The sequence below is a fragment of the Sturnira hondurensis genome, unplaced genomic scaffold (genome assembly GCF_014824575.4).
Source record: "Sturnira hondurensis isolate 20B ecotype Veracruz unplaced genomic scaffold, ASM1482457v3 Scaffold0006713, whole genome shotgun sequence".
NCBI lineage: Eukaryota > Metazoa > Chordata > Mammalia > Chiroptera > Phyllostomidae > Sturnira > Sturnira hondurensis.
Window position 1 is genome coordinate 3,152,233 of NW_028079344.1, and position 17,596 is coordinate 3,169,828.

Sequence of the window (17,596 nt, forward strand, 5' to 3'; positions counted from 1 at the left end):
ACCAAAAAAACTTCCAGGTCTTTGCAAATGAGTTCTGTGTGTTTGTTGGGGCACCTCTTTAACATTCACTCGGGCAGCTTATAACTGCCTGAACTTTCACTTTCTGCTTGGACAGAGCCTGAACGTCAGTGAGAGCGGAGAGTTTAAGTTCTTTTCAGGTTTCATCTGAGCACATGCACAGCCCTGGACATGCACATGGCCTTCCGGATTCTTTATAATGTATTGGAGCTTTTCAGATCCCTTATTCCACAAAGTATCTTAATCTCCAGGTTTACCTCCAAACCTTCTTAGTCAGTCTCTTCCTTTCCCCACTTCTTGCCCACTGCATCAGGCAGCAGTGACTAACACATTTGCCTGCAGGTATTTTAAACTTTGTACCAATGTAACACTGATCAAGTTCTAAGCTAGGCAAGCTAAAGGGAGCCTTTTGAGCCAGTCTCCAGGGAGCCACCAGTCAGGTCTTCTGCATCCTCTGGTACCTGTGTCAGGAATGCAGCTGTTATTTCCAAGGTTATTGCTGAGCTAGGGAACAGAGATAGGAACAGGGTAAGTTAAAAAGCCACAAAGCCTGTGTTCTTACCAAGATTCCTCTGTTTTCCTGACTTCATTGTTCCCCTGACTGTAAACTTTGGTTTAGTAACCAGAGTTCTGAAAATGTTGATAACGACAGCTCCTGCCAGTTTAGTCTTTGCCTTTCTGGTGGGACAGACTTTTGGACTCTTTGCTCTGCCCTTTTCACTGTGAGAAATTTTAGTGTCAAAATTATGTGTTCAGAGCTGAAACTGAAGTCAGGCCAGGTTTTGCCATATAAGCCTGAGTGAATTAAACATTTTATCTGAATTTCAAATTTATTACAAAGTTGGGGACTAGTGTCATCTATCTCAGAGTTTTCATTAGCATCAACTGACATACTGTGTGTATAAAGCACTTTGTAAATTGTACAATGCCATCTGAAGGTCAATTATTTTAGTGTTTTGATTGTAAATTAGAACTAAGATAGAATTTAAAAATTAAAAGTACCATAAAAACAACACTTAAAGATGAAAAACAATATTTCTTCAGTTCTGTTTTATTCTATCATGCTTTTAATTCTTAACTTTGATTGGAACAGACAGTTCATCAATAGGTTACAAAATTCAAAAGGTTAGGAAAGACTATAGGTTAAAAACTGGCCACCTTGACTTCCCCTCCCAGAGACAAATGTTACCCATGGCAGGTTGTGTGTGCTCACAAACTTGCAGGTATACATACTTCCAGAGAAGCACTGTGCACATAGAAGCAAACACAGGTGAATGTCCTTCCCCCTTTTCCATGAGTCATAATGCACATGAAACACTGTCTTCATCTTGTGTTACTGACTTAAGAAATCATGGTGATTATTCCATGTAGGTCCACAAAGTTGTCTTCTCTGCTTCTTTTGCATGATATTCCATAGATACATCATAATTTATTTAAACCATCCCATATTATTGAATACCTAGACTGTATCCAGTATTTTGCTATTAAAATTTTTGCAAGTGAATAAACTTGTTGTATGTTATTTCTCAAAATAGATGTATATTTGTAACATAAATTTGTAGATTTGGAATTGTTGTATCAAAGTACATATACATTTTATAACTTGGTAAATAGTCTAAAATGTTTTCCATAAGATTGTTCATTTTTATACCTCTAACAACAGCATATGCTTGTGTTTCTAACATTAATCTTAAAAACTAAATGTGTTTTATTTAGGTTATAAGCCCTAAGACTTCAAAGGTACTACAAAAATCGCCCTCTTTAAGAAGAATGGTAAGAAAACAAACAATTTCCTGTCCTAATTATTAACCTCCTACATAGTAGCCAGGAAACACTGAGAACTGGGGCACTCTGCCCCACCCCAGTCGAAATGCCTTGTATACATTTCCTGCCCTGCTCTCCTGGTTCTTTCTGGGAATGGTCAGAAGAGCCCTGTAAGAACTGACCCTCCTTTAACATAGTCTGTATTAGTTTTCTAGTGCTGCCATAACAAAGTAGCCCAAACTGGGTGACTTAGAACAATAGAAATTCACTCTCCCATTGTTCTGGGGGCTAAATGTCCCTAATCAGGGTGTTGGTTTGTTTCTTCTGAGGGCTTTGAAAGAGGGACCTGCTCTTGATGTCATTTCTTGATTTTGGAAATGCCAACAATTCTTGATACTCTGACTTAGCTTGCCAGCGCATTCCAGTCGCTGCCTCTGTCTTTCTGTGGCATTCACCCTGTGTATGCCTTTTCTCCTCTTATGAGGACACCAGTCATATTGGATGAAGGGCCTACTCTACTGCAGTATGAGCTAATTGTACCTGCAATGACCCTGCTTCCAAATAAGGTCATATTCTCAGGGGTTGGGCGTTAGGACTTCCATGTATATTTGGTGGGGGGACACAATGCCACACACAACATACTCCTTCTAGGGTAGACATTGAATCAGTTCACATAAATATACATCGACAATACTATTCTTTGAAAATACAGAAATTTAAAATGATTGCCTGAGGAGTGGCCATACCCTTAAGCAAATGCAAATTTATTTCTCTTCCTCTCTAGTTAGAGAATTAAAGTTTAAAACACTGAAAATTTTGAAACAAAGGAATTTTACAGTCAATCCTGACAAAACACAAATTTCTGTTAATTAGAGAGCAACATTTTTTGAATATCTCATCTGGATGAGAGCTTGAAAGTCCCCAAGCCAGTCGTGCCATGTGGACACAGAGACCCTCTGCCCGGAGCTCGTCCTCGCTCAGCTCTTCACAAAGTCACCAGTGTGCTGTGAGGGACGGAGCTCCAAGTGCCCACCTGGGATTAACTTTGGGCTGACTAAAGAAAAGGGATATTTAAAAAGTCATAGTTTCTAATGATCTCTGAATGGTTCAGAAGATGACTCTTAAAATATATTGAAATACAGAATTGTGCTTACGGTAGGCTTATTTAGAACATTGTTCACGGAAATGTAGGAATAGTCCCATTAGGTTTCTGTCATAACCCAGTTCTACTTCTCTCCTAATGTTTAAGGCATGTAAGACCTAAGCATGTAGTGACAGTAAAATCCTAGGTTAAGTTCTGTCGAGTCTCCGGTTAAAAAGAAAGAAGTGTTTCATTGTGAATAAATACTAGCTGTGTGTACATGTTTTCCTAATTCAGAGTGCCACTGACTTTTGTATATCTTAACTGTGGTCGTTGAACTGATGTGCCCCCCAGTTTAACAGAATGCTCTACGTTTTTCCTCACTGGCAGTCCGACGTGCCGGAGGGGGTCATCCGAGTCCACGCGCCGCTGCTCTCCAAGGTGTCCATGGCCATTCAGCTCAACAGTCGAACCACAGCCAAAGACATACTGGCAAAGTTTCAGTATGAGAACAGGTGAGTGAAAGGCTAAAGGACTCTCCACAAAGAGGATGGACTTTTATCAGATGAGTAACTTTTCAGGAGTTTACAAATTGGGCCTCTTTGAAAAATTAAAGCCTGTTATTTTGGAGGCTTTACCAATAGATGAAAAATCAAACATACAGTGAGAAGTTAGTAAACTAAAGAATTGTCAATAACAGAAGTTTTGTATTTTTTAAAGGAATTTCTACAAGTGGGATTCTTTCTTTTCTTTTTTTAAATTAAAGTGTACTTGGCATATAACATACTCATTTCTGATATACAACAGAATAACTTGATATTTGCTTTTTAAAATGTTTTATTGTGTCTGCTGTTACAGTTGTCCCAATTTTCCCCTTCGTCCCCCTTCACCCAGCCCACCCCCCACCTTCTGTAGTGAATCCCCACACTATTGTCCATGTCCATGGATCCTTCATGTATGTTCATTGGCTAATCCCTCCACCTTCTTTCAGCCAATCCCCACCTTCTTCCCACCCTCTTAACACTGTTAGTCTATTCCATGTTTCTAGGCCTCTGATTCTGTTTTGCTAATTATTTTTGTTCATTAGATTCCTCTTATAAGTGAGACCATATAGTATTTTTTCTTTCACTGATTGTTTATTTCACTTAGCATAATAGTCTCCAATTCCACCCATGCTGTCATAAAAGGTAGGCTAGTCCTTCTTTTTTCTGCTGCATAGTATTCCATTGTGTAGATGTATCACAGTTTTTTTTTATCCATTCATCTATTGATGGGCACTTAGGCCATTTCCAAATCTTGGGTATTATAAATAGTGCTGTTATGAACATGGAGGTGCATAAATGCTTTTGAATTGGTGTTAATAACTTGATATTTGTATATATTGCAAAATGACCAACACAGTAAGTCTAGTTAACATTTGTCACCATATATAGTTACAATATTTTTTCTTATGATGAGAACTTTTAACATCTATTCTCTTAGCAACTTTTAAATATGCAATATAGTATTAGTAACTGTAATCACTGTGATGTACTTTATATCACCATGACTAACCTATTTTTTAACAGAAGTTTGCTCCTTTAGACCCCCTTTACCCATTTCCCCTACCTCCTTACTTTGGCAACTATTAATCTTTTCTCTGTATCTGTGAGATTAGTTTTTGTGTTTGTTTTGTTTTCTTCTTTTTTTAGATTCCTCCTTTAAGTGAGATCATGTGGTGTTTGTCTTTCTCTATACAACTTATTTCACTTAGCATAATGCCTTCAAGCTCCATCCATGTTGTTGCAAATGGCAAGAAACCATTTTTGATGGTCAAATAATATTCCATTGTGTATTTTCTTTATCCATTTGCCCATCAGTGAACACTTAGTTTGTTCCACATCGTGGCTATTGTAAATAATGCTGAAATGAACATGAGAATACATATATCTCTTCAAGTTAGTGTTTTTGTTTTCTTTGGATAAATACCCACAAGTGAAATTGATGGATCATATGGTAGTTCTATTTTTAATTTTGGGGGGCACCTCCATACTGCTTTCTCTTGTGACTAAGCCAGTTTATATTCCCATCAGCAGTGCATGGAAGTCTTTTTTTCTTCACAACATTGACAACACTTTTTTTTTTTTTGTCTTTTCGGTAATAGCCATTCCAACAGGTCTGAGGTTATATCTCATTGTGGTTTTGATTTGCATTTCCCTAATAATTAGTGACACTGAGTATCTTTTCACGTACCTGTTGGCTATTTGTATGTCTTCTTTGGAAAAATATCTGTTCAGATCTTCTGCTCATTTTTAAATTAAATTGCTCTTTTACTGTTAAGTTGTATGAGTTCTTTATGTATTTTGAATATTAACTTCTTATCAGGTATATGATTTGCAAATATAATCTTCTATTATATTGGTTGCCTTTTTATATTTTTATTTATTTATTTTTTTAAATTTTATTTATTTACTTATCTTTAGAGGGGAAAGAGAGAGGGAGAGAAACATCAATGTATGGTTGCCTTTCGTGCATCCCCTGCTGGGAGTTGGCCTCCAGGGAACCCACCTGCAACCCAGGCATGTGCCCTGACTGGGAATCGAACCGCAATCCTCTGGTTCGCAGGCCCGTGCTCAATCCACCGAGCTACACCAGCCAGGGCTCTCCTTTTTATATTTTGATGGTTTCCTTTGCTGTGCAGAATCTTTTTAGTTTGATAAACATAGTCCCACTTGTTTATTTTTTCATTCATTGCCTTTGATTTTGATGTCGGAGTCAAAAAAAAAAATCATTGCCAATACCAGTGTCAAAGAGTTTACTGCTTACATTTACTTCTAGGAGTTTTATGGTTTTTAGGTCTGGCGCTTAAGTCTTAATCCCCTTTGAGTTGATTTTTGTGTAAGATCAATAATGGAATTCTTTTTTTTATTGTTGTTCAAGTACAGTTGTCTCACAACTGTATATCCACCCCCACTCCCCTACCCCAGCCATCCCTACCTCCCACCCTCAATTCTTAATAGGAATCCTGTTCTGTCTTGATGTTTTCATTTATTCAGTGAGTTTTACTTTTACAGTGATCCCTCACCTATAGTGGGAGTTATGTTCCAGAGAACCTTGCGATAGGTGAAAATTCATGACGTAGAGGCATTATATTTATTTTATTATTTATATATATTTGAAGGCTTAATAAACCCTTCCCACACTCCTATGAATATTTCCCACTCTCTTATTAACCTTTCCCACACTCTTATAAACACTTCGTATGACCTTAAACACTTTCTGCACTCTTAAACCTACATAATTTTAACAACATACAAAATTCTGTGTGGGTACACACCAGTGAAGCATACAGTCATCTCTCTCTATATCACAGTTCACTTATTGTGGCTTCACTGTATCGTGGGAATAGGGTACAGTGAAGCCACAATAAGTGAATGGCGATATAGCGAGGGATGACTGTATTAGAATAAAATTATAGCAAGTTAGTTTTGTAGATCTCTTGAGAGCTCTCCAGGAATATCATTATTTCAGGATCTAGTGGGCTTTAACTTGCCAATGTCAGATAAAGTTTATGTAGTTAAGTGAATATCACAGCTGTTGCTTTCCTTAAAATATACAAAATATACTATCAATAAACTTTGGTATCAGAATGATATTTACAAAAACATCTTTTTGCATATCAGCCATTAATAATAGCCTTTAAAGAGCATAAATAATCATTTTTGGCTAGGCATGACTATTTAAGGGTAAACATTTTCCCTAATTTTTTAAAAGATGAGAAGCACTAGCTTAAATCTGTCCATTAGAGAGCAGGTACACTTTGATGGTCTCTAGTTAAACTCTGGTGCCCTTAAAAAGGAGCTTTCAAATCGTATCAAAAAGGAGCATCCATGTTGAGCAAAAACTAAAAGCCAGTTGCAAAACATTGTATCCTACAAGACTCCATTTATATAATATTTTTGAAGTTAAAAGATTTTAGAAATGGAAGATAGATGAACAGCTATCAGTGGTTGGGGAGGTGTCATTTTGAGGGGAGGGTGGAGGTCAGTGTGGTTAGGAAAGGGCAACACGAAGCACCTTCGGGATTGGCATCAATGTCTGGACTGTGGTGGTCAATAAAGGAACTTCTACATAATTACCCCAAACTTAATATACAACAGAGTACAATTAAAGTGATAAATCTGAATAAGATGGGTGGATTGTACTGATGTCAATATCCTGATTGTGACATTATACCATAGTTTGGTAAAATCTTACCATTGGGGAGAACTGGGCAAAGGATAATTACTCTGCATTATTTTGTACAAATACCCGTAAATCAACAATTACCTCAATAAAATGTTCAATTAAAAGAAAAACAGGAGTAGCCAATAAAAGTAATCCATCCTGTTAGGACCCAGGGTGGTGGTTTTCTGTGAGGGTGAAAGGTTAGTGACTCAGACAAATTTCTACAAAATTCCTCTCTTAGAAAGAGGGGCTGGTCACATGGTGTGTACACTTTTTGTGTGTTTTATACTACACACACACAATGCTTACATATAAAAAGAAGAGTAGACAGAGGCCACAGGAACCCCAAACATTTGCTCCTCTCTGCCATTGGCCCCAACACCCAGAACGCTGTACACAGTTATCACTGCGCAGTAATAGAGGGACTTGACAGTCAGTTGGAAGCACTTGGGCGTCCGTCAGATTCTCTCCTACAGGTGCTACAAAGTTGTTTCATATGCTTATATAGAACATTTGTAGAAAGAAAATTTTGGATAGCCATGAGCCAAAAAAAAAAATGACCTTTGATCTAAACCTCACATCCTATACAAAAATTAACCCAAAATGGGTTACAGAGTTAAATGTAAAAAATAAAACTTTTTAAAAAATTACTTAGAGCAAAACTTTTGTGGTATAAGGCTAGTAGAGTATTCTTAGACGTAACACTGAAACCAAGATTTATAAGAGATAAAAATTTACAAGTTGGACTTGTAATCAGAATTAAAATGTACACTGAAAGGTCCCATAAAAAAGAATGATAAGCTAAAGACTAAAAGAATATATTTACAAACCACATATTAAACAAAGGTCTAGTATCTAGAAAACATAAAGAACACTCAAGATGCAACAGTAAAAACCAAAACTCAAACAAACAAACAAAATGATCTAGCCCCTGACCTGTGTGGCTCAGCTCTTGGTTGGGCATTTTCCAGCAAACAGAAAGGTCACCTGTTTGATTCCCAGTCAGGGCATGTGCCTGGGTTGCAGGTTCAGTCCCCTGTTGGGGGATGTACAAGAGGCTACTGATCAATGTTTCTCTCCCTCTCTTTCTTCCCCCCTCCCCCTCTCTTTAAAAATAAATTTTAAAAAATCTTTTTTAAAACACTCCATTCTGAAAATGAGCAAAAGACATGAACAAACATTTCACCAGAGAATGTACAGATGGCAAATATACACATGACAAAATGTTCAGTATCTTTTATCATTAGACATCTATGAGAATGGCTAAAATAAAAAATAGTGTCTACACCAAATAATGGCAAAGACATAGAGAAACTTGATCACTCATACATTGCTGATGGGAATGTAAAACAGTATAGTCACTTTGTAGAACAGTTTAATAGTTTCTTATAAAACTAAACATGAACCCAGCATTCACACTCCTGGGCATTTATCCCCCCAAAATTAAGACTGTGTTCCCATAAAATTCGGTGCACAAATGTTTATAGCAGCTCTGTTTATAATAATCAAAAACTGGAAAAAATCCAGATATTCTTTAACAGGTAGATGGCTAAAGACACTGTGGTACATCCATACCATGCTTTGCTACTCAGCAATACAAATTCAGCAGCCTGGGTGAATCTCCAGGGATTTATGCTAATTGGAAAAAAGGGAATTCAGAAGAGTTTTATACTGTATGTTTCTATTTACATAACACTTTGAAATGACAAATTTATAGAAATGTAGAGAGAGGGATAAAGGATTGGGGGTATGGACAGGGATGGGGGAGGGGTGGGTGTAGCAATAAAAGGGAGAGAAGGATTCTCGTGGTGATCGGAATGGTCTGTATTGAGTCATTATCAGCACTCCGGTTGTGGTATTGCACTAGTGTTTCCGGATTTTACTATTAGAGGAAACTGGGTAAAGGGAACACAGGATCTGTTTGTATTCTTACAAATATATGCAAATTTATGATTATCTCAAGTTTTTCAACAAAGGAGAATGTACGTATTCTTCCTCACAGTAGAGTAAGAACAATCTTTTTGGAAAAAAACAAGCTGAAACTCAATCCTGAAGTGGGATAGAGATCAGACATGGTCTTTCCAGACTCTTCCACCCCCGCATTCTAGTCCGCGGTAGAAAAATTAACTTGGAAGCAACCTAGGTGCCCGTCAGTAAATGAATGGATCAAAAAACTATGGTACATATACACAATGGAATTTTATGCTGCAGAAAGAAAGAAGGAGCTCCCACCTTTTGCAACAACATGGATGGAACTGGAAAGCATTATGCTGAGTGAAATAAGCCAGGTGTTGAAGGACAAATACCATATGATCTCACCTTTAACAGGAAGCTAAACAACAAAACAAACAAGCAAGCAAAATATAACCAAAGACACTGAAATAGAGAACAGGCTGACAGTGACCAGAGGGCAGAGGGGAGGGAATTTCAGGGGAAATAAGGGAGGGATTTAGAGGAACCTATATAAAGGATACATGGACAACTGAGAAGGGTGGAAATGGGAGGGAGGGGGGAGGATGGGGGGTGGGTTGGGATGGGAGTAATAGACAGAAAACTGTACTTGAAAAATAATTAAATAAAAAATTTGGAAAAAAAAAGAAAAATTAACTTGGGCATTTGTCTTCTCTGACTCGCTTTTGTTACAGGTCAAAGACAATGCAATGCGATCAGTGTTAGACAGTTAGCAAAGCATTAATTAGCCAGGCTCAGAAATGTGACATGGGCTAAAGAGAGAATCCCATTCAATTTTTGGCAAATATGGAAATGAAACCTGACTTCTTTTGAACTGAGAGTACTGTGACCACTGACAAGGCCGTATTAAACATCCAGCTGCTCCTTGGCCAGCCTTCACATGTCAGCAGCCGTTACCTCTCAAATGGAGCTGACAGGGGTGGGTGACCCAGGCTCCATGTGGCTGTGAAGCCTCACAGCATCCATCTTGGTTTGGAAAATTCCTCTCCTCTCTGTGCCTCAGATGCTCATCTGTGTAAAACAAACAAAAAATGGTGTTTTTACATAACTTCCGTTATAATGATGATTTGTGGGGTGTATTTCCCTCAAGGCAGAATGAATTGTTTATTGCATGGCTATGTAATCTATAAATTTACTAGGTTACGAAGGGGTTAAAATTATATTGCTTTCTCCTTTTTTCAGTCATGGTTCTTCAGAATGCATTAAAATTCAAAACCAAAGGTTATATGAAATTGGAGGAAATATAGGTAAGTTTTCTTTAACAATTTTATTTCTCCTGGATCCTTTGATTACTCTAAAAGAAATATAATACTATTATTATAAAAATATGTTTTACAAGTTACTTATATATAAATTCAAAATTAGGAAGTTTCTGGTTTTTTAATCTCATGTTAGAACAGTATGATTTTCCTAAAATACTTGCAAAATTTAAACGTGAATATGAAGTTGATATGAAGTTGATTTGGAGTCTTCTAAATGTGACTCAAGGTTGGAAAATCTCTTTCTGGAGATTCATGAAAAACAAAGAAAAGAACATCATGGAACTTTTAAAATCATGACACCCTTTTTGTTTAACTCCCCCGTTTTCACTTGCAGCTCAAGTCTATTCTTCCCTGAGAGGGGAAAAGGAATCCAGGGAAAATTCCCTCTAGTTTCTCTGTGCCCGTATCTCCTGCTTTGTCTTCTTCACAGTCCAGAGGAAGGATCTGTGCTATTTAAGACCATGCCTCCACTCACGTCTCACGTCATGGCCTCCCTGCCCAGTTAGGACATTGATCCAGTTATTTCCCCCTTCTCTCTTGTAGCATCAGCTTTTCTCTCCAACTGTATCATTTCTGTCTGCATAAAAATTCTGGAAATGTCTCTCATCTTTACAAAATTCTCTCCTGACCCCTTCACGTTAACTTCTATTTTTGTTCTGCTGTACAGCATTAACTCCTTGAATCAGTTGTCTGTATTCCAATGTCTTCCTTTTATTGTCTCTCAAAACCTCTCCAGTCGGGCTTTATCTTTCAACACTTCATTAAAATTGCTCTCTTGGTCACTAGAGAACTCTTATGTTGTGAAATCCGACAATTCAGTCCATCTTTATAACAACCTGAGCTGATCTTTTCCTTCTTTGAAAAAACACTTTCTTCACCTGGTCTCAAGGACAACCTGAGCTTCTGGCTTTCCTCCCACTACACGGGCTACTCCTCATGAGTCTCTTTTGCCTGTTACTTCTCATCTTCTCAGCCTCTTAAGACTGGAGAGCTGTGGGGCCCAGTCCTTCCAACTCTTCGCTGACTACACGTAACTTCCTTAGGGAGGTCAGTTCATCTCATTGCTTTGAATATGTGTGTATGCTGATGCCTCTCACATTTATAACCAGACTTTCCCTCAAACACGAACCTTTCATATTGAGTCACTGAGCACATCTGCCTTAGGCCTCTGCAGAACTCTCACACGTTGTTCATTTCTCCCTCCCTTGCCTCATTCAGGTCTTGCAGGGCATCACCTTCTCAGTGAAGCCTCCCTGGACTGTGTACTCTCTGTCCCTCACCAACATTGTTGTTCTCTAATGCTCTTTTATCATCAGACTTGCCTTATATTAACCTGCTTCTTTGATAGCTGCCTTTCCAACTTTTGGAATGTGAGCACCCAGAGGGCAAGTATTTTTGACTGCCTGCTGCATTGCTATAGTCCCAGCCCCTCGAATAGCCCCTGGAACATAATCACTCTCAATGATATTCGATAAATGAATGACTCAAGCAAGCAGTCAGATCTTGGTGGTTTTGTCTGACAATTTAACATACATTTTAGATGCATTGTGTATAAAATTTTTCTACATGGAATGATCTTGTCGTTATTTCCACATTTTCTGCCTGTGGGCGTTGCAGCCGTAGAAAAGAAACCAAAGTGAACTTCTAATCTTTTCTATTCCTGGTCAAGTTACTATCTGTAAAACCATTAAAGGCCATGTATTATTATTTAAATGACCAGTTTACACCTGAAACAAGTCTGTTCCATATTTTTTCTAATACGTGCGGTGGGTCTAGGGAACAGTTTGCCTGTGGTTGGTATGTCTTTTTCCCACAGTTTCACATGGGACTTATTTGAAGTACTTAACAGTCAGAAAGGAAGGAAAGAAGGCAGACAGGCTTTGCTAAGAATCTTTAAAATGTAGCTACAATCATGCTTTTGGTAAACAATATATCACATATATTATGGTGGTCCGATGAGATCATAATGGAGCAGAAAAATTCCTGATGCCTAGCGACATAGTAGCTGCCATGGTGTTGCAGCACAACACATTACTCGTGTATTCTCGGTGCTGCTGGTGTAAACAAACCTACTATGCTGCCAGTTTTATAAAAATATAGCACATGTCATTACAGTAGTAGGCTATACCATCTAGATTTGTGTAAGTACACTATGAGGTTCACCATCCACGTTTTTTCTCGTTATATATTTTGATTGCTTGTCGAGTGATCAGTAGAGGTACGGAGGTATTTAATAACTAAAGTGCTCAACTCTATAAACAATGAGGAAAACGTGTACTGTACTTACTCCCGGCTAAGAGAGCTATACCTGCCTTACTCAAACCTTACAAACATACATGCACAGACACACACGCACACAGCACACAGCACTGCTCACTCTCATAAACATTCTCCGATTTTCTCTTTCAGGACAGCATTGCTTGGACCCAGATGCTTACATTTTGGATGTATATCATGTCAATCCTCAAGCAGAATGGGTGATCAAACCCCAACCAAATTTTTGAAATACACCCAAGATGGCAGCTGTTATGACTTATATGGCAAGAAAATTTTAAATTAAGTAGGATTAAAAAAAGACTGCTTTTGACATGTTTGTTCCTGTAACCTTCTTGGCGTTCCTTGACCCGAGTGGAGCCTCCGGGCATTGTCAGCGCGAACTCCAGAAGGGGATACGGTTACTGTGGGAGACAAAGCTCTCTCACGCTGGTTCTTTGGTAAGAGTGAAGAAGAGAGGTCGTGGTCCTTCCTGAAGAAGGATCAATCTGGAATACGAACTCGAATCACTTCTAGTACTTTGACTTCACAGCAGAAATGAACTTGGTCCTATGCCTAGAGATAAGAAACACTTCTATATGTAGCAAATGCTACTACGAAACACAAAGAGGTGGAAAAGACTTTTTTATACTTACGTTCTACACATATATTGACCCTTTTGAGCAAGACCGCCAGAAATATCAGTAACTTCCACTCTGCAAAATAATTTCAATCTACTTTCCAAAGGGAATCAGTTTCTAAAGTTACACAAACAATATTTATGCTCTGCCTTACTCCTGAATTGGAGAAGGAAGAATTTCTGTTTAAAGACACTGTATTGTTATGCATGTTGTACTGTATCACGATGATTAGCATTCTGGTGCAAACGAGCATTTCTTTTTCATGGACTGTGGAAAATCGATATTTTAAAGCTCGTTCCCTTGTGAGTCCAGGGACCCTAGGCAAGCTTACTTTGACAAAGGGTATTCTTCTGTTTTCAAAGTCACAGAGCCTCTGTTCTCATCATGATTATGGTGCTCAGTGAATAGCTTTCCATGTGCCAGGCACTGACTTCTTTTTCTGATTGAACATATCATTTTTTATATTTTACAACTCTAGGTAGTCACTTCTGCAACTCTACTTTTAAAACACAGACTGCCTTTATACAAGAGTGCTGAAAAATACTGTTATATTCAGATTTCATATTCTGTAAAAGCAGGTTTTGTTTCTGTTCCTCAGTAATAGTCATGGCCAAGTCACTGTGGATTAGCATCAGGCATTAAAGTCAGGTGCTTATTTTGTAAGCAGAAACTGTCTTACTTTCAAGATCCCGTGGAGCCTTTTTCCAAACCTGCAAGAACACACAATCCCCTGTGATTCCAACAGAGCGCGAATCATTTTGTGTTGAGGAGTCAGACAGCTCTGCCTCTTAGCTTGAGAACGCAGTGATAGTCATTTCAGGGTTAGCTAGAAATACAGCAGCAGTCTCATCTGTCCCACAGGCTTTGGACTAGAATCCACAGATTGGTATTTTGATGACTTTGTATCCGTTTTAATGAGATTTAACATGCAAATGACTCTTGCAGTTCAAAGGAGAGACAAAGTTGCTCACAGTTGCAGAAAACATATTAAATATTACGAAGTCTTAAAACATAATATGATAATAATTTAAACCCATATATAGAAGAACAATTTTATATACTGCATTTTGCCTTGATGTCTATAAAAACAGTACTTATATTCAACTTGTTGGTAATTCTGTTTATGGTCATTAGGGTTTTATATTTTTATAGAAAACTCAAATATCTGTTCATTTTATTTATTTGAGAATTTTCATTTCCTTTTCCTGAAAACCCACTAGAAAATAAACTGTTCTGTACATTTATATTTACATTTCATTACTTTTCAATATATGGGTAATTGATGGCATGTGAGTTTACATAATGAACTTCAAGAGTCTGAAAAAATGCTTTTATCATTTTTGTAATTCAAACAACAAAACATTTCACTTTATGGACATAAGATGGCAGTAATTTATGCCTACACACACAGAAGAAATTCTTCAAATTAGCCACCTTACACTTCTATGAATATATGAAAACAATGATTGATTTATCTCATTATATTTCTTACCATTTTGAATAAATTCTGTTGTGTTTATATAGAAAATTCACGAATCTATTCATTTTTCACTTAGGAATTTTCATTTATTTTGACTGAAAACACATTAGAGCCTATGTAAGAGTTCTAAAGATTTCAAGATTCACTTGCCATCAGTTCTAAGTAAATGGCTAGCCGATGACAGGTGAAAGCAGTAAGTTTCTGAATTTCTTGGCTGCTTCTGTGTGCTTTCGGATGTCAATGACTTAGCTGAGCCAATGACTTTAAATTACTCACTTTAATGTAGTCAAGGAAGTGTGACAACTTTCAAATAAATATATAATATGGAAGGCCTTGTCAATGCCAATGCCATTATCCCATGATAGCCATTATTCTTAGTCTTAGGATTAACTAACTGATTCGAGAAAAATCGCCAGCAGACACACAGACTAATTTTTATGTGGGTATAAACAGGTCCTTTCTACTTAAAGAGTAAACAAATGCCTAAATTTAACATTCAAAAATGCCTGCCACCTAAGTGTTAAAAACTATCTGCCTTATTAAGAGTTGTTTTAAGATAGTTATAGTAATCTGTAAAATTGCATAGTATATTTGCAAGTATAAGCAGAGCTAGATACTGGGCTTCTAAATTCTATTGTTAGTAGCTTCCCACCCCACCTCATCCCAAGTGCCCCTGGTGTAGAGTTAGGATAATAACATCCAGGAGAGTACTGAAGAAAATTAACCTGTTAGGAACACCTATTCATAAAAAAGAAGAAACCCTAGAAGTGGCTCATTTTTTCCTCTATTCTGCAAAAAGGAATCCCTTGGTTAAGCAATTCACTTGGGGATATAATTCTTGGAGTGGATGATCGTCAAACAAACTGGAATATTAATCTCTTTATAATGTACACACAATATAAACTACCTCACTTTCTTGGGAAAAAGAATTGATGGACTTTAATAATTTTTGTTACAAACTGTCCCTAAGTCTTATTAGTTTTCACTTTGGTTAGCTTTCAGTGTACATTAAGTAACATACATTTGATAATGTATTTTTAGCAAAAGCTTTAAAGCCAAAAACACTCTGGAATGTGACCTGTGGTGTGCATGGAGACTGTGTTCTGCCGTCGTCGTCTTGGGTGTCGGGCCAGGCTGACGTGCAGGTCTTCAGTGTGGAGCTCATCGTGCTCGTCTCTCCTTGAAGGCATTTTCCAACTGCTTCATTTTCCAACTGCTTTTCCTCTGTGGCCTTTGACTGAAAAGTAGGATGAGATAAACACGACCCTTCTTTCTATCGAGCCTATTTCAACTGTTGTTCACAAATGTATTACATGCCTGGAAAGAATATATGTTATCGGATTGAACAGTTTCTAGTTCTGACTGGCATTTTCAACACTTTTCCATAAATATGTCACTTAATAGAAATTATATGACATGGATTAGAATGTTTCAAGCACTTTCAACAGTTTTATACATACCTTAATTTGAAAATAACATGCTTTCTTTCAGGCATTTTCCAACTATTTTCTAAAACTATGTGACTTGACTGAAAAAATCATATAATGTCATGAGGAATGTCAATGTTTTATGTTGTCTCCCATCTTAAAAGTTAATGATGGTTCTGTTTTTAACTGTATTGTTGACACTACCACAGATGTCCCTATCTCCCCCCAACCTTTACCCACCTCCACCCAGCTCCCGCCCCTCCCTGCCTCTGACCATCGCCACACTGTTGTCTGTGTGTCATGCATATATGTTCCTTGGCCAATCCCATCATCTTTCATTGTGAAGTATAATATGGATGTTGCATTTTATTCATAACAATAAAAATAAACAAACTGAAAGCTCTGTCATGAGAATTTTTATGTTTAACTACTATTAAGTCCACCATGGTGCTAACGAAAGAACAGGAGCTTGAGAACTGGAAGGTTCATGTGTGAGACCTGTAAGTCTCTGTCACTTACTGGCCACGTGGTGGGCTTGCACAGAAGCCATGTGGCACTGTGGTCATGGTGGATGGTTGTGGGTAGGACGTAGATTGAATAAGCAAACACTATTTCTTAAATGTGTTTGAGTTGGTGCTTTGTGTGCACAAGTTTTTAATAGGTGCTTTAAAATTTTTTTCAATATAGAAAAGATATTTGACAAAATTTAAAACCCATTTATGATTTTTTTAGAAAACATTTAACCTTATATTTTTTTGTGCAAAAGGCAAAAAAAGTAAAAAGATTATAAAAGAAATAAAGTGGCCTGTGTTTGCATATGATATTGATACAGAAAAGCCTACAGTATCGTCAGCTATTAAATAATATAATTTGCTAGGCATATAAGGTTATTATATAAAAATAAATTATTTTTATTAGCATCAAAGAATTAGAAAATAAAATTTTAACTTCCATTCCCTATAGCACCAATAGATAACATATTTGAATACATTTAATAAAATGTATACAAAACATGTATGCTAAAATTACAAATATTTTAGTAGAAATTAAAGAATAGCTAAATAAATGTGTATCTGTGTATATATACTGTGTTTTTTAATAACAAGAGATGGACAGAAGAGAACTTGCAAGATGTCAGTTCTCCAGAACTCTATAGATTCAATGCTGTCCAGTCATAATAATAGTGGGCTTTTTAAGATAGAAATGGACAAATTATAAAATTTATATGGAAATATAAAGAATGTATAATGCCTAAAGTAATCTTACAAAAAAAGAATAAAGTTCATTAGAATGAGTAGTTTCAAGACCTACTATAAACTTGCAGCTCTTAAGACAGAATGTTATGGAATAGAGATCGACAGCTACATCAGTGGGACGAAAAAGGGCCCAGAGCAGAACGGCCAGCCCACTCGTGGTCACCTGGTTTTCAGCACAGGTGCCAAAGCAACCCTATGGAAAAGGGGAACTTTCAACAGATTGTACAAGAACAATTA

The 17,596-nt window shown here is 37.3% G+C and overlaps 1 protein-coding gene across 6 annotated transcripts in view; it reads left to right on the top strand.

Moving 5' to 3' along the window:
* The window catches only part of ARHGAP28 (Rho GTPase activating protein 28), a 218,749-nt gene extending 202,267 nt beyond the window's left edge, over positions 1 to 16,482 (top strand). For 3 of the 6 annotated variants that reach the window (XM_037050327.1, XM_037050328.1, XM_037050325.1), the window contains 4 exons: positions 1,735 to 1,791; positions 3,218 to 3,378; positions 10,223 to 10,287; positions 12,712 to 16,482. In XM_037050327.1, the coding sequence (XP_036906222.1) occupies positions 1,735 to 1,791; positions 3,218 to 3,378; positions 10,223 to 10,287; positions 12,712 to 12,806 (378 nt within the window). In that variant the 3' untranslated portion in view covers positions 12,807 to 16,482. The remainder of the gene's footprint in view (positions 1 to 1,734; positions 1,792 to 3,217; positions 3,379 to 10,222; positions 10,288 to 12,711) is intronic. The other 3 variants (XM_037050329.1, XM_037050324.1, XM_037050326.1) reach the window with 1 other exon arrangement.
* The last annotated feature ends 1,114 nt before the right edge of the window (positions 16,483 to 17,596 follow it).